Genomic DNA, 23,838 nt, shown 5'->3' with positions numbered 1-23,838 from the left:
TACCCTCTTAATAACTGTGCTACAGATTACAACAAAAACGAAACCACAGCACACACTTGCTGCACGTCCCCACAATTTCAGATCATGGATGAAAACCACCCGTCATTCAGTGGCTGCCATCAGCTAATGTCCCCATCTCCAATTCCTAACCATCTGCACCTTCCCCACGCCCACGCTAGGCAGCGAGACTCTGGCAAACCGGCATATGGGCTCTTCGGGACTCAGTCCTCCCCTCCTGAGTCATCACTCACTCACCTGGATGGGTGGGTCAAGCACACACACAACAACATGTTTGCAGATAACAGGGGAAAGAGCTTAGGAGAGTGGTTGAATCTGTATCCTGACCCCTCGGGGTGACGTGGATGCCCGTGGAAGCTGACAAGCTGCTGAGTGTCACTCAGGGCTCCCTGCTCTCTGTGACCCTGCTCTTCCCATACCTGGCACTAGGCTGTCTGGGGAGCTTCCATGTAATTACACAACCATACGTCTATGTGTGCTGAACAACAGCTGATTTTGACTTTTGTGCTTTCCTGTACTTTCCAAATTTTCTAGACTAAGTAAAGCCTTTGAGTCTGAATAAATTAAAGATGGCTTTGTTTTTCTCCACTCCTTCCTCACCTTTTGCAATGTGTAAACCAAGCTCCCAGGTACACAACTAAAGCCAGCATTAGCTTAGCTACTTTATGGTTACAAAACATATTTTGTGCCTAGTTTGAGAACCTAATAACATTTGAAAAAAGAACCCCAAGTTCCAAGATGTACAAATGCCCCCTCTGAAAAAGCTCTTTCACTGAAAACTGCCTATATGTCAATTAGCTACTTACTATCTGGGTGTCTGTTGTGACCTTTTGCTGTAAGACTCTTAAGTAGGCTTCAGTTCTATCATCCACTTCAATCCTAGAATGAAAGTACACAATCCAACATTCAGACAAAGTAACGACAAATGGACCACGCATAAACACTTTCCTATGTAACACACGAAACATTTCTGTATAAAACATGAAATCAAACACCGAGACAAGCCATTCATTCAAAGGGCTGTTTCTAATACAAACAAGAGCAATAGTTGAAGCAGGTTTGAGAAACTGTCTGACTTGGTTGTTTCTTCCACCCATTCTTAGTTATTAAAATATATCTGTTTATCTACATTACAGGGAGCCATATCAAATCTTTCAATTAAATAACGTTGTTTGTATTTTTAATAGTTCCATCGCTTTCGAGTTCCCACCCCCTCCAAATGACTGCTAAGCAATTCTCAGAGCAGAAATGATTTGATTAACTTACATTATTGCTTTTTTCATTTGCATGCCCATGGCTGGTGTAACTTTAAACAGATTCTGTATCAATGAATTGGCTGCTTCATAATTTCTTCGCGTATAGATCAACAGCCAGTTATCTAGTGGCTTAACACTAATTAATGGTGCACCTCTTGTTTCTTTTGACCAATCTGCAAATTGTGGATTGTAATCAAACTAGAAGAGAGTTCAGACACACTGTAAATTCCATTGTAAGTTCTCAATCCTCAAGCCAAAAAGTCTTCAATAATTCTACCCCGGCATATTTTGAAACTTAGTGTACTACTCTCATACTTGAATTAAAGGGACAGAGAAAATGTCCTCGGAAGGGGCAGAGTCTAAAACGTATCCAAAGGATGATGGCAATTTTATTTAAAATACACTCATACTGACAGCTGCTCCTCAAATGCTTACTTGGACCAGGTACTTCCCTAAGTGCTTCAGTTGCATTCTCCTTAATCTTTCAAAAATCTTACAAGTATAGCTACTCTTTTCTTCAGAACGAAAATATTAAAAAATAAGGCTTTGAGAGTAAAGTAACTTGACTGAGGTGTTACATGCCACAAGCAAGCTACAAAAACATCTGACAGCAAGACAGACAGTGAAAGAAACACGAGGCACAGCACCCGAGTGCTGGTCATCACAGGGAGCAGCCCGGTGTCTTCTGTGTGTCCTGGCCACCTCCCTGACTGGCCTCATGCAGGGGATAGCATAAACGATGCAACCAGAATATTAAGTTACATTGTGAGATCACTGTTCACAGTACATTTCAAAGGCAGGAAGGACACCATTTTCTACAAAAAAAAAAAAAAAAAAAATTAAAAATGTTGGCACTTTACAGTGCTTTAATTACACTAAAAATATTTTTAGAATACTTGCTTTTCCTTTTCTGAAAACAAAACATAAAAGGTATCATAATAATTAATACATTATCTCTATAAACAAATGGTCCAGGCCAATCAAATCAGGGATTTTCCATCATTTTCATGGCAGTCAAAATACCAACCCAAGCAGATAGTTAGGATTCTACACTTTAGCTCAAGTTATTGAAAAAAATAATAATAAAAAAATATCAAACCGCTTTTTAGCTAAGTCTTACAGATTATTTTTGAGGACCAAGCTACAGGCTCCACATTCTCTAGGGCTTCCACGTTTTCTCCTCCTGGGGTGTACCTATTTCTGAGGTCCTGGGCTGCTCACGTGGGTTGATAGAGAGTGGATGTGGAAGGGGAGAAGAGAAAGGTGAGGAAAAGATCATTCTGGCATGGAATTAAGTTATTCCCACTTGCTTTATTGTGATCTGACCCAAGTCTCACTTGATTGTCAACTTTAAAAACTGCCTTGCTAGGAGCTTGCAGTGAGCGGAGATTGCGCCACTGCACTCCAGCCTAGGGGACCTCAAAAACAAACAAACAAACAAAAAACTGTCTTACTGTTTTTCCACCTTGGTGAATCTTTTCTGTTTGCAAAATTCTTCCCGAGAAGGACAATAAGTTGGAATCAAAGCTCAAACCCCAGTCTCGAAGCTCCCTTTGAACATTATCGTTTCTGTAAATTTAACACATTTACATGCCACTCAACAAAGAGACACAGCAAAAAAACCCCAGTCAAACAGATAACCACTCCAGCCTACAACCCATTCCAATGTCGCTGTCAGGGTTAAGGCGCTGGTGAGAATGCCAGCCAGCACCGGAGCATGATCATCGTTCTCTCACCACCTTCAGGCTTCTCTTCATGACATTGTTTAACTTAAAATTCTGATGCCCAAACTTTCTCCCCATCAAAGGAAACCCCTTGATATAACGAAGATAGGAAAAAGATTTGACCAGAAATATCTCCTTTTTCAGTTGTTACCTTTTTCTAACAGAGGAATTAGAAAGACTACGCGCTACGAAGTTTAACTTCATTATTTCCTGAGGAATAAGTGAGGTATAGGTAGCCTTGCTTAGAAACACCAAGAACAAGCCCACCCCAAATACTACAGATACAAAAGGAGAAAGTTACTTTCTGCCACTCCCTCAAAAGATACCCCTCAAAGCCACGTAAAATACTAAACCAAAAACGGAAACCATGCCCCAGTGAAATCAACGACTTACTTATGGATGTAATCAATGAGTCTTCCCACTTCACGCTGCCTTTGCTCAGGAGTTAGTCTTGTATGAACGGCTAAGTCTTTCATCACGTTAAAATCATTACGCATTTTATCAGTGAGGCCTTTAAATCAGATTTCAAGGCACAGGTTAAAGAATTAATAATCAGGTCTAGATATAAAGGCACAGGTTAAAGAACTAATAATCAGGTCTAGATTTAAAGGCACAGGTTAAAGAATTAATAATCAGGTCTAGATTTAAAGGCACAGGGTTAAAGAATAATCAGGTCTAAATAACTGGAACACAGGGTGATGGTGACCGCGAATCCCCAGGAGGCAAAGCAGTTTTAATAAAAGGTTTTCGGGGGAAGGGAAGGGGAAGTAAAGGGATGTCTGAGGACTCCTAGGAAAAAAAGGGTAAATCCCGTGGCTTCCTTCCGAGTAAACGAAATGCAACAGTACCTGTAAGATAGCAGAGCTCAGGAATGAGCATGGCAGGCCCTGGCAGTGTCCCCCCGGGGCCCCGCCTTCTCTTGGGCTGGCTGACCAAGACGGGCTGCTTCAAGTCGGTGATCTCTTGGTTGTATTGCTGCTCAAGAGAGGAGAGCGTCGCGGGTCACGGCAAATGCCTGAGTAGTATCTCAGCGGGCAAAAGGGGTTTCATTTTTTTTAAAAATAAAGAACTGATCCAATAGCAAGGCTGATAATAGCTCCAGAGTAAAGTTTTAAAAGGCACTTTTTAACCTTCTTAAAACAGAGGTTGTGATTTCTATGCTCTACCGACTGCCCCATCCTTTTCCTAAAACCTGTGATGGTCCAGGAGAGTATGGTTCTGAGTCCGGGCTTGGTTCGTCACAGTTCTCATTGCTTAATGCTTTATTTCTTGGTTTAGAAACAGTAGTCTGTGTAACTCTGCATCTTCACCATAGGATGATTCCTCTAAAACTATTTTCTGTTATTGTGAGAACTTACTTTTGAAAGCAGTCTCACTGTAAGAATAAAGAGGGGGAGGGAAGAATGCTACAGGGCATTTTTAATCAGAAAAAGTTTTTATCGTATCTTGATCTTTTCAAGAAGTCAAATTTTGATTAAGAAGTATTAAGTTTCCCCATATAAAATCACTGCCCAAAATAAGTGTTTACAATTTGTAAAACAACAAAAATGACATTCGTGATTTTTTTTTTTTTTGAGATGGAGTCTCGCTCTGTTACCCAGGCTGGAGTACATGCGATCTTGGCTCACTGCAACCTCTGCCTCCTGGGTTCAGGTGATTCTCCTGCCTCAGCCTCCCGAGTAGCTCAGACTACAGGCATGCACCACCGTGCCTAATTTTGTATTTTTAGTAAAGATGGGGTTTCGCCATGTTGGCCAGGCTGATCTCCAACTCCTGACCTCAGGTGATCTGCCCGCTTTGGCCTCCTAAAGTGCTAGGATTACAGGCGTGCGTCACCGCACCCAGCCAATATTCATGATTTAATGTTCTCAAAAGATGAGTTCTCTGGCCTCCAGCTCAGCTCTGCAATTCTAGAACCATGTCAGACTTTGAGTTTTCTTCACTACAGGTTCTGGTCCTGTGTTTCAAAGATCCTCTTTCCTACCATATCCTGTATCTTGCTGAAAACAGATTTTCTTAGCATCCTGCTTAATTCAGATCCAGCTTTAAAAAAAACAAAACAAAACAAAAAAAACCACACAGCTCCACCGGGCACCCCAGAAGAACAAACCACACAGCTCCACCGGGCACCCCAGAAGAACAAACCACACAGCTCCACCGGGCACCCCAGAAGAACAAACCACACAGCTCCACCGGGCACCCCAGAAGAACAACATCACAGCATGTCCTTAGTCTGTCTCTCAACAACAGACTAAGGGTACTTGCATATTTCTTATTCCTAGCATATGACAAGGTCCTGGCCATCTACTACAAACCCTTACGAATTAAGAAACCATGAATTCTAGCCCGTTCTCGACTTGTTCTGTATAGAAGCAACCATCCAGGAAAGAAGTTAATTTTCCTATTTCGAATAAGAAAACTGTAAGTAGAAGAACACTCACATCTGACCTCTGCTTCACGTAGCTATACGACCTATTTTATCACACGTTTTAGAATGAGGAGTCTGGAAACAGTTACCCTCCACACCACGTGCAAACACACACAGTGGAAGTGTGGTCGTATTTCAGAGTGTGCCCTCTCTCACCCTGTTTCACCCAAGGCCTTAAGTGCATGGTTCCTGATACAGAACTTGCACTCACACTGCCCCACCCCCGCCACCTTTCATATTCTTAGGGTTGAAACAGCCTGTCATTCATTCATTCATTCATTCATTCCTTTATTTATCTGAGACAGAGTTTCGTTCTGTCGCCCAGGCTGGAGAGCTGTGGTGCGATCTCAGCTCACTGCAACCTCTGCCTCCCGGGTTCCAGTGATTCTCCTGCCTCAGCCTCATGAGTAGCTGGGATTATAGGCACCCACCACCACACCCAGCTATTTTTTTTTGTATTTTTAGTAGAGATGAGGTTTCACCATGTTGGCGAGGCTGGTCTCATACTCCTGACCTCAGGTGCTCCGCCTGTCTCGGCCTCCCAAAGTGCTAGGATTACAGACGTGAGCCATCGCACCTGGCCCTGTCAAATATTTTTAAACATTTTCCTCTACACCTGAAAAACAGCACTCTCATTTTTACTAGACATTACTGTTAAACATTTTATTTTAAAAACCAACTATGACCTTCTCTTCCAAACACCCTTCTTCTACTCTGTTTCCTAGATATTATCTTTAATCCCAAACCATCACTTACTACTAAAACTGCATTTCTACCAGAAAATCTAAGAATGTTTTCTTTTAAATATTTCAACATCAACCTCTTTCATTAATTATTTCTACTAAAGACAGCTGATTATCCCTGATTTCCAGAGAAGTCTTCCCTACAGAAAGAAGCTGACCTGAGATCTCAAACACAAGCATACAGGGTGTGTCCAACAGAGGGGACACAGCCCTGTGTTTAGTCTAAGGGTATAGTGGGGGACATGCCATGAGAATAAAGCAGCAGGCAGAGTCTCACGGAGAAAGACCACCACACTTCACAAGGCACAGGGCCGCGGGCATCTCGGAGAAAGACCACCACACTTCACAAGGCACAGGGCCACGGGCACCACATCATTTCTGGGGGGAAGGGGAAGAAGAAGAACAGATGGGTACGAGTTGATTGATCACAAGGCAGAGGAAATAAATACTAAGAGACTAGTTAAGTGAATTATAAAAATAGGGCCTGGACAGGAGATGCCAGTCATTTAGAAAAGGAGAAAAATGAAGGCAATTCAGATAACAAGGTGAGTGACGGGTCTGGACAAAGAGGGAGTACTAGGAGGCAGGGGGAGGTGCAGAGATCTGATGTGTGACTCATCCACCATTTTTTTATTCAAATACCTGAGAGCCTACTTAGGCATGGAGTATATAAACCACAAAATCTCTTGCCTCTGTCCAAGCTACCTTCTCTGCACTGACCAAGAGCACCGAGTAGGGGCCATGTTGGGAGGACAGAACACATTCAACATTGACAACATAGGAGAGGTATCTTTGAGTCATCCAAATACTTAGAACAACCAGGCAGCTAAGCTTAGACAAGTCTAGGCTGGAACTGGAAGTCTGGGGATTCTTAACATTCCATGCCTGAAGCCTGGGCAGAGGAGACTGGAAATCACCTAGGGAGTGAACGTAGAGTAAAAGGGGCCTGGGCAGAGCTCATTAGTATGATAACACGTAAAACACCGCTTACAGGAGGATGAGCTGCCACAGGACACTCAGTACCAGTCAGGGAAGGGGAGAGGTTCCACTGACCTTGCTTCAGGTTTAAATCACATTTTCAGCTGATGTTTCCTTCATATTTGCTGTTGATATATACCAACTTCTACCATCCCTGAGAGTGATTACTAAAATTAATGACAGAAAAATGCCACAGCTCACTCCTCACAGTAACCTCTGACACCCAGAGGGATCCAGGTTAGGCATGGTTGGGGTCCTCAAGGAGTAAAGAGGCTGAAAACAGTGGGAGGGAAGGCACGCTGAAATGACCACTGGCTGTTTCCATCTTGCCAGGAATAAGGTCAGCCCTTCATGCAGCGTCTCATGGAATCCCTCCCTCCGCAGTGGCTTATGTTTTTAGTCACAGCCGAGCAGCTGGACAGCAGCACACACACCTTTCCAACGCCACTGGTAAGATGCACACTTTCCATGCAAAATACAAATACTTTTCATATTTAAGCTAATTTATCCAAAATTTTAGAAACAGGAAATACTCTATTTAGAAGAAGATGTGAAATGTTAGCAATTCAAAGACAAGTTTTGAGATTTTAATTGATAGTTTTCTAGAAATAATTTTCCTGCAATTTTAACATCAAATGGAATGTGACATTCTAAGGATTTGGGGACCAGATCTGCTCATCTCTGAATACTAAAACAATGTTGGCATGCATTCCTATATAAACAGTTTAATTTCTTCTAGTCAATAGTTGCTCTTTCTTGCTATTTGCCTTTGATGGTCTTTTCAAAACTAGAATCATCTCTTTAAAAACTGTTTTAGATGATCGCCCAAAAGATCAGTCTTTTGTAAATCAAAAGTTAAGAGTTATAACCCACAGGCAGCAGATTTAGCAGAAATGATACTGAAGGTTCCAAGATCTTTAATTCCCACCCCTGTCCAAGGTGAAATTAAGTGAAATGTTGATTATGGAGGGAGAAGACAGTATGGCAAGCTCTTAATTCCCACTGCTTACCACCTGTTATCCAACCTACTTGTCCTCCATAGGCTTCAATTCAAATGTAAGCTTTCATTCTACTGGAAAAAGGGAACCAAGACAGGGCACTTCTCATTATGTGAACTGTACCAAATAAAAAGAGGCATTTTAATAAATCTGATAATGAATAAAATAATGCTGTGATTGCCCTAACAAATACATTTACACACAGCTTTAAAAGCAACTTGTTCCAAATGTGCAACACGTGTTAGAGAATTCTACCAAAGATATTTTGGATTTCTCCTAAGATTCAACTACTTTCCTAAGATCTAACTACTTCATAGGAAAAAGATACCACCACTAGCATCTTACCTTCCTGTAGTATTCTAGGAAGCTGACTTCAGAGCCGTCGGCTTTCTTAAAGGTGCTCTTGGGATTCTGGTCCCAGTCAATATCATCCACTCTGTACGTTTTATTGTTATACCTAGGGATCAGTTGAGATTTGACTGCATTTGATGGAAATGTGAAGAACTAATATTAAAAAGAGAGACTAGACAGCAAGTATTCTCTAAAATTTCAAATCACCTGGGTATATACAAAGTTATGGAAAAAGAAGGAAACAGGATTTCTTACAGACTCTGCCAGATGGATGGGGGAAGTGACTAAATTACTAACAGAAAATAAAATAATTTAAAAGGGTAAAAATCACTAGCTATTTGTCCTCTCCAGATGAGTTATGTTACCCCCAAAACTATGATCCTAGGAAAAGTGAAAAATACCGTCACCCTTTTTTGTGCTATTCCCACCACTCAACTTGAAACACTATTTCTTAACATTGTAGCACTACAAAGCCACTATACTTTAAGACTCACAAAAATTATTTTGCATTTTAAAAAGCAGTCTTACTTGGTAAGAACAACTAAACCTATTAGTTCTTTGGAAACTTGTTCTTGAAATTTATGTTCTTCTGTCTGATGATAAAAGTTGAACATGAAATCCAAAACAGTCTCACTTCGAAGCACTTTATGGCTAACGTCAGTGCAGAGCATAATGCTGTTTTCATACTGAAGGATGGAAGTAGTGAAGCCAGGCCAAATCACCAACCTGTCAGGCAAGATGGGGGTCATGAAGAACCTCTCCACATTCAAACACATTCTGCACACACTAAGTTGCGTTTTCACTTTTATTAACTGGGTCTAAACTGTAAGTTTTTGAATGAATCAATTTCCTTATTTCTAGGACTTACATGGTTCCAGCTTTAAGACCTTCAATATTATAATAATTGTATAAGTTTCATTTTAAATGAATGTACTAACTTTAATCAACTATTCATTACAGTGGTCTAAGACTTTAAAAAGTTGCCAATCTAACTGAAAGCACCTACAATTACTATGATAAACTTAAACCTGTTGGGCTGCAATATTTTATTTCTTTTTTTAGACAGAGTCTTGCTTTGTCGCCCAGGCTGGAGTTGGCGTGATCTCTGCTCACCGCAACCTCCGCCTCCCGGGTGTAAGCACTTCTCTGCTTCAGTCTCCTGATTAGCTGGGATTACAGGTGCCCGCCACCACACCCAGCTAATTTTTGTATTTTTAGTAGAGACAGGGTTTCACCATCTTGGCCAGGCTGGTCTAGAACTCCTGACCTCGTGATCCACCCACTTTGGCTTCCCAAAGTGCTGGGATTACAGGCATGAGCCACCACGCCCAGCCTTTTATTTCTTATTTCAACTTTAGATTCAAAGGGTACATGTGCAGGTTTGTGACACGGGCATACTGCACAATGCTGATGTCTGGGTACGAAAGGTCCCATCACTGAGGTGGGGAGCACGGTACCCAGCAGGCAGTTTTTCAGTTGGGCTGCAATCTTGATACACCATATTAACTGATTATTTTTATTACCTAAGGGCAAAAATACAAACTCAGCACTGGACAACTATGTATTCTTCCCTAGTGACAGGTAAATTATGTGTTTTTTTTTTAAAAATCCAAATATTCTGGGATGTCTCCTCATTATTCAAGTTAAATAGTCACATAATGTGATGGGTGGCATTAACAGTCACTGTAGTAAATTCGACCATTTCAAATTAGGTTATTATCTCAAAAGCTTGTAATTAAGCCTAAGGAATACTAAACTTTCCACTTCATACAAACCTGTGACTTGGAATATCAATTGGGTCATTTGGGTTATAATAATTTCGTCCAATTTGTTGCAAATTCATGATTTTCAAAAGCCTAGAAATTGAAAGGTCAGAATAGTGAATATTGATAAATATCTCCAATACGGCAATCAGAAAAGCATGTTGTTTAGAGCAGGGGTTGGCAAACTGTGGTCTGTAGCCAGGCCAAATCCAGCCTACCTGCTGTTTTTTATGGCCTATGAGTTAACAATGGTTTTCAAATATCCTTGAGGTTGGAAAAAATAAAAGATTATTTCATGACACATGAATTATCTGAAATTCAGATTTCAGCATCCGCCAACAGTTTTACTGGCACACAGCCATGACCGCTCACTTACACACTGTCTCTGGCTGCTTCGGTGGTCCCGCAGTAGAGGGAACAGCTGCAAGAGATGACACGGCTTTCAAAGCCTAAGACGTTTACTATCTGGCCCTTTGCAGAGAGAAGTCTGCCAACCCCTCATTTAGGGAAAAATAATCTACCAGTTACATTAACTGAAAACGAGTATTTATCACAATGAATTGTCCTATCAGTGTCAGTTATCACTAACTTAAATTAATACAAGTATTATGCCCCATTATTCTCATGAAAATTTCAGCCTTATCTGGATTGTTTCTCATCCCCCTCAAAAAATAAAAATTTTTGCAGACCATGTGTCTTGCTTTTGGATTGGGAATATGTGGTATGTACCCTGAAGGCAAATTATCCAGCACGCAGTGTATCTCCTGCGGTGGAACAAGCGAGCTGAACTTTGCCCTCCTCCTGACCAAGGACCCACCGTGGGGAGCAGGAATACCAAGTCTGCAACATCCTCACTCTCGAGGATATGAGCATCTGAACACAAGCTCAGATAGCATTTGAAGTCAACAGAATTAGGGAAGGAAAGGCAGGATACTTGCTTAAAGCAAATACATGAATTTTCTATCAGTAAACCACACCTTAAGTTACTGCAATACAGAGAAACCCAATAATCTCAGCCAACGTTGAAAATCTAGGAGACTTGAATGTAGACGATCAATGTACAATTATTTAAACTTTGCTGGTTTTCCTCTTAATAAAATGTTGAAATAAAACACATACCTCCTGAAAATAATATTATAGAACTGCAAACAAGTTGGTGATGTAGGTGGAAGTTCATTTGTTAAAGTGATCGTTATCCTCACATCCTCTCCATTCCGGGTCTTACTAAAAACTTCAGTAACCTGAAGCCAGAGAGGTGGAAAACCCAAACTTTAAATCCTTAAAGGACAACTATGCCCAATCACAGACTGCTTGCTTAATAAGGCAACACTGAAAACTATAAAATGTTTCAACTGGATTTTTTTTAAATGGCTCTGAGAAAAAGAGTGGCTAAGTGTATTATAATTCAACTGTAACCATCAAGTTATCCAGACAAATCTGACAATGCTACAATATGCCAAAGTACCCTATGTGTTTATTCCGTCACATCAGACAGGAGACTCCTGGGGTCTCTCTAAAAGCCATGTGAACTATCTTACATTGTAGTAGTTTTGCCTTGAAGTGGAAATTCCCCATCTCCCTTTTGCCAAATAACCTTTTGCTGTAGTCTTTTAGGTAAAAATAATATTGTTCCATCAAAAGCATGACACTTTCCAATGAGATCCTCATGTTGAAAGAGAAGAGCTGAACGGAGTCGTCTGGCTTCCATCAGTGGGTTATAGTCAATATGATACTGATATAAGGCCCACTGGGGACGGGATGTCAGTCGGAAATGGTTAGTGCTTAACCTCACTATGATGCCTGAAGAACCTGGAAAAGCAAGTTACAGTCAATTAACAAAATATCAAGTTTATTTTTCCTTGAAACCTTCCCACCATGACAAGGCAGGCACAGTTCCGTAAACCAAGGCTAAGAGCAGCAGACAGCATCCGACTCTGGAGACCACTAGTCTACCTCTTTAGGTGAATTTCTAAAGAAGCATACATTTAGAAACGGAGCTTCCTTAGACTAATTTACAAATAATTTTGCAACAAAACCAACCAAATCTCTTCATGGCAAAGAGTTTTGAAAGTGATCTATTAATATTTAATGAGATGACGTTTCAAAATGTGCAGTTCAAGATATTATCTATAACCTATTTCATCAACGCCAAAAGAAACAGAGAGAGGAAAATGCAAAAGCCATGCAGGATCCTTGACCGAATAAACACCTAAACTAAAGTGCCTCAGTTCACTGTCCTGTGTACCTGAGATGTAATCTCACAAAAACTTATTCTTAATTAACCTACCTGTTTTTGATTCTTTAACATGGTCTAGGTTCTGCCTTGTATTCACACCAAGATCGTGAAAATCTCTACGACGACCTCCTCTCTCTGCTAATGATAACTCCTGAAATCCAGCAGATATCTGGAGTTCTTAAAAAAGAAGAAAAATTATCTACTTGAAATAAAGTACGAAGTAAAGGATGACAACATTAACTCCCACAGTGCTAATATACGTAATCCAAAGGATACTGAGGTGTAGAAGACAATACATAAAACAATCCTATCAACATGTTTTCGGTATCTGCCAGCCTAACGAGAGAACGGTTTCCTATTTATAACTTCATTCATAAAGGCTTTCTTGTCACTGTGCTGGGAAGTTGCAGATGCACTCTTTCAAGAGATGTACACCTTGAAAAGATCAAGCCGGTGGGACTGTGGTGCGAGAGTGGAGGAGCAGATGTTTGCTGACTGGGAAAATATTTTTCTGTATTGTAAGTCTAATAACTATCTAAAGGTCTTCATGTATTTTCCACAGTCTGTCATGATGCAATTACAGCTACAGAAATTGGTGGTTTAGAGGGTTTAAATCTGTAACCTGGATTAGAAAACTTACATCTAAAATGCAACTTCCTCACTACCTGATTCCATTCAGAATCAGAAGAATGGATTTCTGCGCCTGTACATATTCTATGGCCATGACACGCATCTCATGCTGGTAATAGGTAATAAGCTTGTGACTAATCAGTTCATGCTTACTGCTACAAGCTGTGGTTATAAGAACCTAAATTATTCAAGTCATTTGATTTGCTGAAATTATACAATTATCTCAGATCAACAATATGATGTGAGCCAAAAAACCAATATGAACTTTGTAGTCAAGTGTTAAAATTCCAGCTGTCAATTAATAGGCATGTTATCTTTTGTAACAGAGATTACCAGTTGACTCTCCAATAACCAATCCCTCATTTAAAAAAAAAAATTCTATTTTGGGAATAATATACTTAAATAGACCAAAATTTCCACCCTCCCCATGGTTAGGGATGGCCTAAGAGACTTAAGCAGAAATTGTAGGATGACACTTTTGGAAACATTCCATAAGAGAGCCAATAGCTGACTTGTGACTTTTGTACTTCCTGCCCCTTTGCCCTGCCCATGGAGCCTGGAATCTGGATCTGGCAGGGAGGGCTCGAATACAGAAGTTCTGAACCAAACAGAGGTCTTAATTATGGCCGTCATGGGCCCAGGACAAAAGAACAAAAAGATCAGAGTCCAGTTCTCTTCTGACCACAAACACCAGAACTGCCTACTTTCTAGACTTCCTCAGAGAAATAACAGTGGCTTAAAATATTTCAGTTCTTGCTGTACTTTGGAAACCAGTTATTTAACATGAGCGTTGATTCTTTCACCTGAAAAATTGAGAATAAGCATCACAGGCATGCAATAAGTTTTAAATATCACATCTAAAGCACTTTAAAAGGCGCTTCCATGTTAGTTTCTGTACCTCATGATTTGGAGGGGGCTCTACCTAAAGATCCTCTAAATATGTAACTCATGATTTGGAGGGGGCTCTACCTAAAAATCCTTTAAATATGTAACCGTTCATGTTTGTCTCTCTTAGTGAGTTTTTTATCCCAGAGACTTGGTTTAAAGTATTGATGGCACTGGGTGAGTAACTACACTAAATCATGCATACTGAATCCAACCTGATGATACTGAAGGGTCATAAAGGCTGATTTTTTCCTTAAAAATTTTTAATTTGTCTTGAAAAATTTGGTTCTGGATGCAAAAATCCAATTGCCAGTTTCTGAATAAAACAATGATGAAATCTGTTCTGCTTGAGATATACAGTACTGCTATGACACTGAGCCAAAGCTTGATTTTGTCACTCGAAGAGGACAGATTTCAGAACGGACAAGACGGGGAACCTTGCTAATTCCCCCTTCCATGCAGCTCCCAGAGCGATTTATTTCAAACACAAATCAGAGCTCACGCCACTGTGCTGTTTAAGAACCTTTCGGTGCATCCACATCCCCTTTACAGAAGGAAAATCAAGGTCCAAACAATGTCTAATTGGCAATAATCTGTTAAACGTATATTAATTTCTACAAAACAATAGGTACTTGAGCATTTACCGTGACAAGCAATTCTCAGATATAATCTCCAAAGAGCAGTGAAAGATAACAAAACAGGGCCTTCATTTGTTATCCCACGTATTAGTTAATGGCCACAGTGATCTTTGCCTCTACAGGTAGACACTACCTCGTTACAGATAGGGAACCGTTTCAGAGAGTTAAATTTGAAATCCTGAGTAACCATTTTCTTTTAAAGTCATTTACTGGTGAAGACTGACACACAGAATGTTTAAGAAATTAGATTTAAGTATTTTCCACAATTGTACTTGCGTGTTACGGCAACATTATAAGGAAATGTTTCTTAAACAGTTTCAGCACAAATTTTTGTACCAAGTTTTAATTCAGTAAAATTTGCTGCATGTGTTGAACACAGCTGTTAAGACCTCCTGTTACTTTCTCTTCACCTTGTGACTTGGCTGTTCCTCCTACTGTTCCTCTCTGCCGTCCACGGCCAAATAACTCCCCCTCTGCCGGTGGCTGCTGAGACCTAGGCTGAATATAACCAGGTTGCTGACTCTGCAGTTATAGAAAAATAAAGAACATTCTTTTTGTCAAGCGGTCACAGACACCAGAGAAAATGTCCAGTCTTAAGTCTCAGGAATTCAACCAACACCTATCTAGATTAATAGTCAAATATTTTATTCTTAAAAAGAAATGTGAGAGAAGAGTCACCAAATAAAGTCAGGAATCAGCTTCTAATATCCTGAGGAAACAGGACATGATCTGCCTTGCTCACTCCCTATATCCTTCCCAGCACAGTCTTTAGTTTATTTTCAACAGCCTAGGCTGATCAAGATTCAAGGACATTTTCTGTAGTCAGAATCGGTGAAACACTCACAGCAGTGGAGCCCACCAGTGGCACTGTCTCCTGACCGCGGGCCCTTCCTCTGGCTCTGGCTCTGGCTCGCCCAGTCATTTTTTTCTATTTCTGGAGAGGAAACAATCTTGAAGACAATACTCAATGGAGGCAACCGCATTTGACCGTTTCTACAGTGTTACTTCAAACTTCTTTGAGATTAAAAAGTAAGCTCGCCAGGCAATTAGTATGTATCCTTCTAATCTGTAATGACAGTTGTTTAATGTAACGTTCCTACATTCAACAAACTCAGTTGCCTGCCTTGCACTGGGCACTGCTGTAGGGCCAAAGGGGAAAACGTATTTTAATAGAAGACTTAGTTTTTCATTTGGATTATTTATTATAAACAGACTTAGGAGGAGAAAGTGCTGAAAGAATTAACATGCTGGTGGCTGGTTCTTTCTTTCCTATTTGGAGATACATATACACACACATACACACACACACACACACACAGAAACAGGGCACTTGTGGCAAGTGTCCCGCCAGGCCCCTTAGATAATCCTTCTGCATACATAATGAGTTCTCCTGGATCTTCCCAGAGTTCCATGTGTGGCTTACGCTGAACATACCCAAACTACTATCTCTTCTCCCTCATGTCCCATAATCTCATTCTTGGGGAGTGATACCACCACCTACATTGTATCTACATAAAAAGAATGGAGTCATTGATTTCAAAACTACTTTATTTCTCCTACATCTGCCAGGACCATTCTCCCCATTTCTTCAACATCATGGTGGCACTAAGGGCTTCCTGTGAGCTGGGATCAGCTTTGGGCTCAGCTATGACAGCCTCTCACCCTCGCCGCGGTGGTACACAGTGTCATCAGGCTATTAAGCGTAGAGGCCCCGGAGCTCAACTGCCTGAGCCCAACTCCTTCACATTTTAGACAACATGAGAAAACGACATAGCCTGTGACTCTTTGTCCAATGGTTGGAATAACCTACTGCACAAGTCAATGGTGAGGATCAAATGAGAACTCACACTGACCTCCGGTGAGCAGTCAACAAACATCAGCCCTAATGGAAAGGGCAGGTAAACTCATAACTCCACGTGTTAAAAAGTGTGATGAAGGAAATAAGCAGAATGTTCTTACCAAAAAGAAAGCAGGAACTGATGTAAACCCTAAAGAGGCCTGCCTGTAACAAGACTTAAGCTGAAATGGAGAATCAGGAATCGGAAGGCAGGGTGGTACCAGTCTTCCACACAAGCGGTAACAACCCACACATAAGTGCTTGAATTGGATGCAGAACCAAAAGACGCCCAGTGGGACTGGAAAGGGAAGGAACAAGGGGAGCAGAGGAATTCATGTGGACAGGGAGCAGACCGCTCAGGGTCCTGCAGACAGCTTGGATACTCAACACATGAGAAACCATCAAAGGTTCTACATGGGGCAGGCGATGACATCATTTACCATCACTCTGCCTTAAGTCACGTTATCTTTTTCATCCTTTGAATTTTAACAGCTTCTAAAATTCTTGGCTTCATGATCTTCACAGAAAGACAAATCTAATGCCATTTTTCAATTTTAAAAACCTCTGACTTCCTATTGTATTTTACAGGATTAAAGCAAACATTCATCGTATAAGACCCCCTACTCTAAAGCAGCAATTTCCAAAGGAGTTTACACAAGATAATCCGCTGAGGTGCCAGCATATTACAACTAACTTTAAACCTCATGTTAAACTGCTTTATATTTATTTTACAATGTGTGCATCATGACAATGGTTACGTATGCATACTCAGTTTACACACTGGGCACATGGTGCATGACAGTCTCTTGCGGATAATCCACAGGCAGCGTCCCTAGCCCGCCGGCCATGGACCCGTACGGGAACCAGGCCACACAGCAGGAGGTGAGCAGCGGCAGCAAACATGACGGCCTGAGCGCCCCTCCTGTCAGATCAGTGGAGGCATCAGACTCTCCTAGGAGTGTGAACCCTACTGTGAAGTGGGCGTGCCAGGGATCTGGCTTGCATGCTCCTGATGAGAATCTAATGCCTGATAATCTGAGGTGGAACCGTTTCATCCTGAAACCATCCCCTACCGGTCAGTGGGAAAATTGTCTTCCACGAAATCGGTCCCTGGTGCCAAAAAGATTGGGGACTGCGGATCTAGAGATCAGTCTGAAAGCACCTGCCTGAGACGCCAGCAAACGCTACTTGCTTCCTATCACAATCAATTCCGTGACTTACCCTATACCACGGCACAGTCTCTGCTAAACAAAGCCTCGCCCTCCTCTGAAACCACAAGAATCCAGTGAACCACTTAAGGACCAGCTCGCAGGCCATCCCTTGCCCCCTTCTCTGAAAGCCGTTTCCCCGGCGTGGCCACGGTCACTCTACTACATGGTAACCCGCTTTCTCCCTCTGCACATCCCTGCACTCCATAGCTTCTCCAACTAGGCTGCGAATTACAATTGACGCCTTTGCACCCAGATGGCCGCTTGACACCTTACAAACAATGGTGTGAAATAGTGATTAAAAAAAAAACAGGGACGAGCTGAACTCTCATCTCCAGCAGGAAATGCAGTTCTCAAAGCCTGTTCCCTGACAGGCAGCATTTGGACTGGCTGGTAACAGAAATGACGGGGTGGGGAGCGGCTCTCAGCCCTGGCGAGTTAGCAGCCGGCTGGAAGCAGCCCTCCAGCTGATTCTCATCATCTCCAGGGCCTGAAACCCAGGGCGGCGCGTTGTGCTGGTCACTAAATACCTGGCGGGCCCAGCGCTCTACGTCCAGGTTTCCCAGCACAACTCCGGTTTTCAGCTTTATCTCCTGCCAATCTCAAAACCACCTCAGTCTGGATATCGAATTCTTAAAGTCAAAAAACAAGTGTGTGCTTCCAATAACCACACTCGCTGGAAATCACATGCCCGATTCATTACCAGCTCTGCCAAAGGCTCTTCAACCTAACAACATGCCTCCGGCGCTGAGCTCAGGACGACGCCATGCACGTGGGAACCACCACCGCGCCACACGCCGAAAACCGTTGGGCGGTACATTCTATGCCAGCGGGGTCTCTCTGGCCACAACTTAAAAACGAAAAGGAAAGCGCGCAGAGAACAGGCTGCGCAGGGCTCCAGCCGGCTTTACCTTGGAGGCCGCAGGGGCTGAAGACAGCAAGAGCATCCATCCCGGGAGCTCCCAAGGCCCCCGCCGCCCCGCCGCCCCTTTCCCTCCACAGGTGCCAGGGGCCCGGCCGCCAGCACCCGCGAGAACCCCCGAGCCTCGCAGAGCCCGGCCCTTGCGGTCGCCGCCTCACTTGCGGTCCTCCGGAGCTCCGTCCTCTTCCCAACGTCCGGCTCCCAAGGCTCCCGGGGACGCAGCGCAGCGGCTGCAGACGCGGGAAAGGGGCCTCGCCCTCCGCAGAGATCGCTTCCCGCGGCCGCGTGGGTCAGGCGGGACGTCCCGAAGGCCCTCCTGCAGGGCTCCCGGGTCCCCGCAGTTTCAGGCACTGCCGCCACTGCGGAGACCTCTGTCCCCGACCCCCGCACCCCCAGCAACTCAGGCCTCAGCCTCTCACCCCGGCCCCTGCACCCCCCGCACCTGGGACCTCACCCCCGCACCCCGGCCCCTGTACCCCCGCACCCCGGCCCCTGTACCCCCGCACCCCGGCGCCACAGCCCCGGCAAGTCGGGCCTCAGCGCCTCACCCCGGCACCGCACCCCCACACCTGAGACCTCGCCCCCGCACCCTGGCCCCTGCACCCCCCGCACCTGCGACCTCGCCCCCGCACCCTGGCCCCTGCACCCCCCGCACCTGCGACCTCGCCCCCGCACCCTGGTCCCTGCATCCCCGGCACCTGGGTCCTCGCCCCCGCACCCCGGCGCCACAGCCCCCGCTAGGCGGGTCTCATCGCCTCACCCTGGTCCCGCACCCCCCACACCTGACACCTCGCCCCTGCAGCCCCCGCACCTGCAACCTTGCCCCTGCACCAGGGCTCCTGCATCCCCTGCACCTGGGACCTCATCCCCGCACCCGGCTCCTGCATCCCCCACACCTGCGACCTCGCCCCCGCACCCCCGTCCCCACACCTCGGGCCTCACCTCCACATCCCGGACCCCCGGCCGCCGCCCCCGCACCCCGGTCCCCGCACACCTAACACCTCAGCCTCGCCCCGCACCTTGGACGGCCGCCCTCGCCCTAGTCCTGGTCCTCGCACCTTAACCCGAGGCCAACAGCCCCAACGGCTCCCGCGGAGATCCCTCCGCGCCGCCGACTTCCCAGGACCTCCTGCGGCCTGCGCCCACCTCGCCTTCCGCGCTGGGTTCCCGAGAAAGCCAGGGACAGGCGGGCGGCGGGCAACCGGCGCTCTTTTCCTGGGCGGATGAACACTTCATTCCAGACGCCGGCCTCGTGGCAGCGCACCATACGCCCAGTAACGGCGGAAAGCGGCGCGCGCCACGCCCTCATTGGCTGCCCAGCGAATGGCGGTTTTCAATGTAGCGGGCGCGGGACCAGATGAGCCCGCCCCACAGGCCGCGGCCCGGGCCCCGCCCCTCCAAGACCCCGCCTGGTCCCTCCCCGACACCCCGCACAGGCCCCACAGGCCCCGCCCCCGCCTCACAGGGCCCGCCTGGCCTCTCCCAGACACCCGGCACAGGCCCCACAAGCTAGGCACGCCCCTCCTCACGGGCCCCGCCCCCGCCTCACGGGCCCCGCCCCCGCCTCAGGGGCCCCAGCCCCGCCTCACAGGCCTCGCCTCTGCCCCTCGGAGACCCCGCCTGGTCCCTCCCCGACACCCCGCACAGGCCCCACAGGCCCCGCCCCCGCCTCACAGGGCCCGCCTGGCCCCGCCCAGACACCCGGCACAGGCCCCACAAGCTAGGCACGCCCCTCCTCACGGGCCCCGCCCCCGCCTCACGGGCCCCGGCCCCGCCTCACAGGCCTCGCCTCTGCCCCTCGGAGACCCCGCCTGGCCCCGCCCAGACACCCGGCACAGGCCCCACAAGCCAGGAACGCCCCGCCCCAAGGCCCCGCCCCCGCCCCACAGGCCCGGCCCCGCCTCACGGGCCCCGCCCCCGACTCACAGGCCTCGCCTCTGCCTCTCGGAGACCCCGCCTGGCCCCGCCCAGACACCCGGGACAAGCCCCACAGGCCAAGCACGCCCCGCCCCACAGGCCCCGCCCCCGCCTCACAGGCCTCGCCTCTGCCCCTCGGAGACCCCGCCTGGCCCCGCCCACACACCCCGCACAGGCCCCACAGGCCCCGACCCCACCCCTCCAAGACCGCGCCTGGTCCCGCCAGACACCCCGCACATGCCCTGTCCCCTCCCCACAGGCCCCAGCCCGCCCCACCCAGGCCCCGCCCTGTTCCTCTTATGCTTCGCCCAGACCCTGGCCTTCTCTGGCTTGGCTCCTGCAGTACCCCAGTGCGAGCCCCCTGCAGGCCGACACAGGGTCGGGCCAGTTCTTTACTAGCTCATGGAACGGGGCAGCGGTGCACGAAGCTGACCCTCCATGGACCTCGAAATTGTGGCCACATGGGCACCGAGCGCCCCACAGTGGACTCGATCTTGGGCTGGCCCTTAACGTCGAAAGCTCTTTCACTCATCACACAGAGATTTGAACTTTGCCTCCAAAGTAAATAAAGCTGCAATGCAAGTCTAAGATGCCAGGCGGCCGTTACCTAGAACCTTAGCTTTCAATGACTTGTGCCTTGGGTGCCTGCCAACGTGGACCGCAGGGGTTCTCAGCCCTCACCTGAGGGAGATCACCTGCAGGGCAGGCTGGGACGCAGACCAGAGATTCCGGGCTGCAGGTTCCGCAGGTGGGGCCCGCCGGCTGCATTTCCAAGGCGTCGCAGGTGGTACTGACCGGATCTACGCCGAGCTAGGTGCCCTCCATAGGAGTTAATTTCCTCATTGAGGCAAAGCCAACAGCCACAAAACAACCGGAAATATTGTAAGATAGAACAGGTTTATTTGTCAAGGTGGAAGTGGGACCGAGGCTCACTAACTGCCTGACTTGTTATGTTCCAGAACTATAAAAATGATTGTAGGAGGTAGTAGAAATATGGTCGCCTCTGCAGAAAAGTTTTAAAGCTGCATTTATACGGTAAATATAGTGCTTTTACCTTTTTTTTTTTTTTTTTTTTTTGAGACGGAGTCTCGTTCTGTTGCCCAGACTGGAGTGCAGTGGCAAGATCTCGGCTCACTGCAACCTCCCAGCCTCCTCAGTAGCTGGGACTACATATAGGCACCCACCACCATGCCCACATAATTTTGTGTTCTTTGTTTTGTTTTGAGACAGGGTCTGTCTCAGTCAGGCTGGAGTGCAATGGTGTGATCATGGTTCCCTGCAGCCCCGACCTCCTGGGCTCAGGTGATCCTCCTGCCTCAGCCTCCCCTGTAGCTGTTACTACAGGTGTGTGCCACCACACCCAGCTAATTTTTGTGTATTTCTTGTAGAAAGAGGGTTTCATCATGTTGCCCAGGCCGGTCTCAAACTTCTGGGCTCAAGCGATCCACCCATCTTGGCCTCCCAATGTGCAGGGATTACAGGCATAAGCCACTGAGCCCAGCCTACATATTGCTTATCACTCATACTTAAAAGCAGATGCTTGGGAATTGGGGGCTGGAGAGGGCTGATGGCTCCCCAAGTCACCTTCCAAATCTTATGTCTCATCTGTGCCATGAAAGGGGCAGGTTAGATGTCAGCGTTTCCCACACTAGCCTGAGTGTAAGCATTCACTGAGGGAATTTCCAAATAATACAGACTCCCAGATCATGCTGATTCCAGGAGGTCTGGGATGGGTGCAAGGAATTTTAAGAAGTACCATTGTTATTCTTACGCTCAGAGAAGCCTGATAAACTTGGGGCGAGGTCAGAAGGCATTGGAAGTCGGTAGTATGAAAGAAAAATAGCTTTCCAAAGGCGTTCGCTTTGTAAAAACTAAATGTTGCCTTTTGGAATACAATGTGAACATAACTTTTCCGAGGATTTAAGGTGTTGATGAGAAACGTTCTGAAACCTGCCAGCAGATGGAGCTATAAAACTAGAAACATGTTTACAGCCTCAACTCGGGAGAAAAATACCATGAATGGACCTTACACTGTAGAAATAACACTTTTCCCTCTGCTTTATTTTCTCTATAAGCCTAAACTCCTTGCCTCTGGTAAAGAACATCGCTGGAGTGTCTTTGTGTGTGAAGTATGAAATAGTTTCTAAAGACATGTGTTGTGATATAACAAGACAGAGGCAAAACCCCTAATTCTTCTGAGAGTGTAAACATCATGTCGCAAGAAGCTCACTTAACATTTAAATAGGAAAACTCAAAGAAAAATTGAAAAGAAATTCAAGGGAAAAAATGTGACCTTTAAAAGTTTCTATGTTGACAGCACAACCAGGACCCCTTCTGGGATCAGAAGCTATGAATGCTATGCTATTTGTAGCATAAAAATGAATAGATACAGATTCTTTTTTCGGGAGCCACATCTGGAGGGGTGCACCCACCAAGGAAGGTGAACAGAGTGCCACCAATCCTGTGGGTGCTCAGAGGGAGGTTGCTGAGGGATGCTTCGTGACTCAATGCTGCTGAAGCCCTAAAGGCTGATTTGGGTTTGCAGCAGGAGGATCGGCATGGCGGGGCGTGTTGGGCTGAGCACATGTGAGGTATTTAGAGAACTGCATGTCATCCAGCACAGGAGGAACACCAGGTCCAGGCAGGGGAGTCACAGGGGATGATGCTGCAGAAGGGACAGACCGGGTTCTAGAAGTTGGCAGGCAAGGAAATGTGAGCATCTGGACTGCTGAATGCACCTTGTTAAGTGCTGTGAATAAAACACTCTGTCCTCCCGCTGATGGCTCAACAAGGGAAGCAGGGACTGTGGCAATTGGGAACGTGGATGCTGACCTGAAGGGCCAGTGGCTGCTGAGCCCTAGCCAGTTACCAGGGGAGAATGAAGGCTCAGATTTGCTGGGCCTCACCTGATGGCTTTGGTTGGCTATTTTTTTTTTAATTGAGGTGAAATTCACATAACACGACATTAACTATTTTACAGTGAACAATTCCATGATATTTAATGCATTCATAATGTTATGCAACCCCTTACCTCTAGTTCCAAACATTTTCATCATCCCAAAATAAAACTGTCACTCTCCAGCTCCCTCTCTCCCCACTACCCTGGCAGCCACAAATCTTTCTGTCTCCTTTTCTGTTGATTTCATAGAAAAGGGGTCATACACTAGGTGTCTGTTTGTGTCGGGCTTCTTTCTCTCAGCGCCGTATTCTCAAGGCTCACCTACATCGTAGCCCGTGTCAGAGTTTCCGTCCTCCTTATGGCTGGATCTTCCTCTGCTGTTTGGATGGACCACATTTTGTTTATTC

General features: G+C 45.7%; 1 protein-coding gene across 11 annotated transcripts in view; it reads right to left on the bottom strand.

Moving 5' to 3' along the window:
• PIWIL1 (piwi like RNA-mediated gene silencing 1) overlaps positions 1-20,021 on the bottom strand; it is an 80,102-nt gene extending 60,081 nt beyond the window's left edge. For 4 of the 11 annotated variants that reach the window (XR_013400589.1, XM_077952790.1, XM_077952793.1 and 1 more), the window contains exons 1-14: positions 19,674-20,014; positions 15,493-15,582; positions 15,059-15,170; positions 12,547-12,672; positions 11,854-12,068; positions 11,379-11,500; positions 10,272-10,352; positions 9,025-9,222; positions 8,491-8,602; positions 3,847-3,973; positions 3,392-3,509; positions 2,729-2,843; positions 1,285-1,472; positions 825-897 (exon numbers count right to left, since the gene is read on the bottom strand). Coding sequence is in view for 10 of the 11 variants with exons in the window: in XM_077952790.1 (XP_077808916.1) it covers positions 825-897; positions 1,285-1,472; positions 2,729-2,843; positions 3,392-3,509; positions 3,847-3,973; positions 8,491-8,602; positions 9,025-9,222; positions 10,272-10,352; positions 11,379-11,500; positions 11,854-12,068; positions 12,547-12,672; positions 15,059-15,170; positions 15,493-15,570 (1,665 nt within the window). In the remaining variant the exon portion in view is untranslated. 11 annotated transcript variants of the gene reach the window in all.
• Between the last annotated feature and the right edge of the window lie 3,817 nt (positions 20,022-23,838).

The sequence above is a fragment of the Macaca mulatta genome, chromosome 11 (genome assembly GCF_049350105.2).
Source record: "Macaca mulatta isolate MMU2019108-1 chromosome 11, T2T-MMU8v2.0, whole genome shotgun sequence".
Taxonomy (NCBI): Eukaryota; Metazoa; Chordata; class Mammalia; order Primates; family Cercopithecidae; genus Macaca; species Macaca mulatta.
Note: the sequence above shows the minus strand (reverse complement) of the source record. Positions and strands in the feature narration are given on the sequence as shown.